General features: G+C 60.0%; 1 protein-coding gene across 1 annotated transcript in view; it reads right to left on the bottom strand.

Annotated features, from left to right (window-relative positions):
* The window catches only part of ANKRD24 (ankyrin repeat domain 24), a 34713-nt gene that overhangs the window by 9323 nt on the left and 23252 nt on the right, over window positions 1-2138 (bottom strand). Inside the window, 4 exon segments of the mRNA XM_019513394.1 lie at window positions 665-786; window positions 1200-1272; window positions 1424-1522; window positions 1846-1890. Coding sequence (XP_019368939.1) covers window positions 665-786; window positions 1200-1272; window positions 1424-1522; window positions 1846-1890 — 339 coding nt within the window.

Below are 2138 nucleotides of genomic sequence, written 5' to 3'. Positions count from 1 at the left end.
CCAGGGTAGGGGCCAGCACCACTTCCCTTGGAAGTTGGTTCCAGCTCCTAGCCGCCCTAACCGTGAAGTAGTTTTTGCGGATGTTCAATCTATACCTCCTCTCCAACAGCTTGTGCCCATTTCTCCTTGTTATGCCAGCGGGCGCTAGGGGAAACACCGTCTCCCCCAAACCCCTCTGGTCCCCCCTAGTGAGTCTATATGAGATGCCCAGAGGAAGCATTTCTGAGCTATGTCTGGGAACCCTGGGAGAAGCAGGAATGGGAGTTGGATGGGATGTTAGCAGAGATGCAGCAGAGGCTCACAAGGCATGTGGGCACTGGCATGGGGAAGGCAGGGCTGCAGGGGCCATGGCATGTGGGGGTAGGCTAAGAAGGCCATGGCACGTGGGGGCTGTGGTGGCAACTGGATCATGTGCAGACCACAGAGATGGAGGGGAGGACTTGGCGTGGAGGCTGAGGCCAAGGTGCTAGCCAGAGCCAGGTCAGGATGGGGGAAGCCAGGATCCAAACACAAATGGCCTCGCTCCTCACTGGAGAAGGGAAACAGGTGTAAGCCTCCAGCCCAGAGCAGCCCCACCTGGACTCACCCTGAGCTGCTGCTGGCTGTGATAGAGCAAGGAGGGCCTCAGGGAGACCCCTGCAGAGGTGGGGAAATGCCATATTACCTGGATTTTCTCCTGCAGCTCCTTGTTCTGCAGCGTGAGGGTTTGCACCTGGTCCTCCAGTGTGGCCAGCAGCTCCTCTGTGGACAGGCTCATCGTCTTCTTGGACAGCAGCACCTCTGCCCCTGAGACAACCACAGAAATCTGGCTGGAGATGACATTCCCCTGCCCCATCCACCCCTGGGACTAGGTCATGGGTGCACCAATGCAAATGGTCCTGGGGTCCAGGGCAGACAGACCAGAAGCTACTCTGGGGGAGCTGCATGCAGCAGGCTGCAGCAGCCCCTCACCAGGAGATGGCAGGAGAGGGGGTGTGCCCCAGGGCAAACAGCTACTGTGGGTTAAACAGACTCGTGAACCAGAATAACTCATGTCATGTAGCTTTACCTTGATTTTTCCTACAACCCTTCATTACTGGGTCTCATCACATGACCCAGGTGTAGGGCTGTGTCCACCCTGATGCCCAGGCCCTCAGCCTCCCCATGTCCCTTCAGCAGCTCGGCCCCAGCCTGCAGCACACACCAGGTGCCAGCCCTACCTGGGAACTCCAGCAGGTCGCCCTCCTCGTCCTGCAGCGTGTCTATGTCATAGCTCGTGTTCTCCTTCTCGTTCTGGGGCAGACACAGGCAGGAAGTCAGGGCCCCAGGGGCCATGGCTCCCCGCATGGGGCTGGCACTGGCAGGCAGACAGCGGCAAACTGACATGTCCCAGCCCTCCTGCATCACCAGCTCCCTGTGCTGCTCCATGGTCCCTGTCTCGTACCTCCAGCGACGACAGGCGGCTCCGTAGTGCCTCCACCTCCTTCCCCAGATGTGCCTTCTCACCCTCGCGCTCGGCCAGCTGCTTCTGCAGGTCCTTTACCTGGGTCAAATGAGGGGATGCATTATCAGGTTGGGCTGCCCCTTCTCTTTCCCATCTGAACTGGGATAGTGGGGACAGATCAGACCCCAGGGCCCAACCAGAGCAGACCTGTGGCCCCCCTAGTCCTATCTATGGTGGCAACTTGTGCTGGAGAAATGGGTGACCCCCCTGTACCCTGGACTGGGCTATTCCTCCTGGCCATGGCCATGCCTGAGGCACATGGGTTCTCCTCCCCTTCCCAGCCCTTGCCTGCTGCCCTCACCGTCGAGCTTGCTGGGTCCCAGCAATGGGGACAAAGTGCCTGGCTCTGTGGTGGCACTTACCTGTTTCTCCATGGAGCGCAGGGAGCCATCCTCCATTTCCTGCCTCTGGGGGGACACAGAGAGGGGTGAGACAGTCACCGCACCACACTAGCTGCTCATGTGGTAGCGCCGTAACAGCATGGGAGTTGGGCAGTGATATTCCCAGCCTAGTGATGCCCCTTCCTGTGCCCACCCCCCAGCCAGCTCCTGCCCCTTCTGTCACAGCTCAATGCCAGGGGGAGCTCCCTCCCCACCAGCCTCATCCCAGCCGCGGGCACCAGGACCAGCACCACTCTGGTACCTCCCGCTTCTGC

The sequence above is a fragment of the Gavialis gangeticus genome, unplaced genomic scaffold (assembly GCF_001723915.1).
Source record: "Gavialis gangeticus isolate Ggan-Ray unplaced genomic scaffold, GavGan_comp1, whole genome shotgun sequence".
In the NCBI taxonomy this organism is placed as follows: domain Eukaryota; kingdom Metazoa; phylum Chordata; order Crocodylia; family Gavialidae; genus Gavialis; species Gavialis gangeticus.
This window is presented reverse-complemented; position numbering and strand designations above follow the sequence as displayed.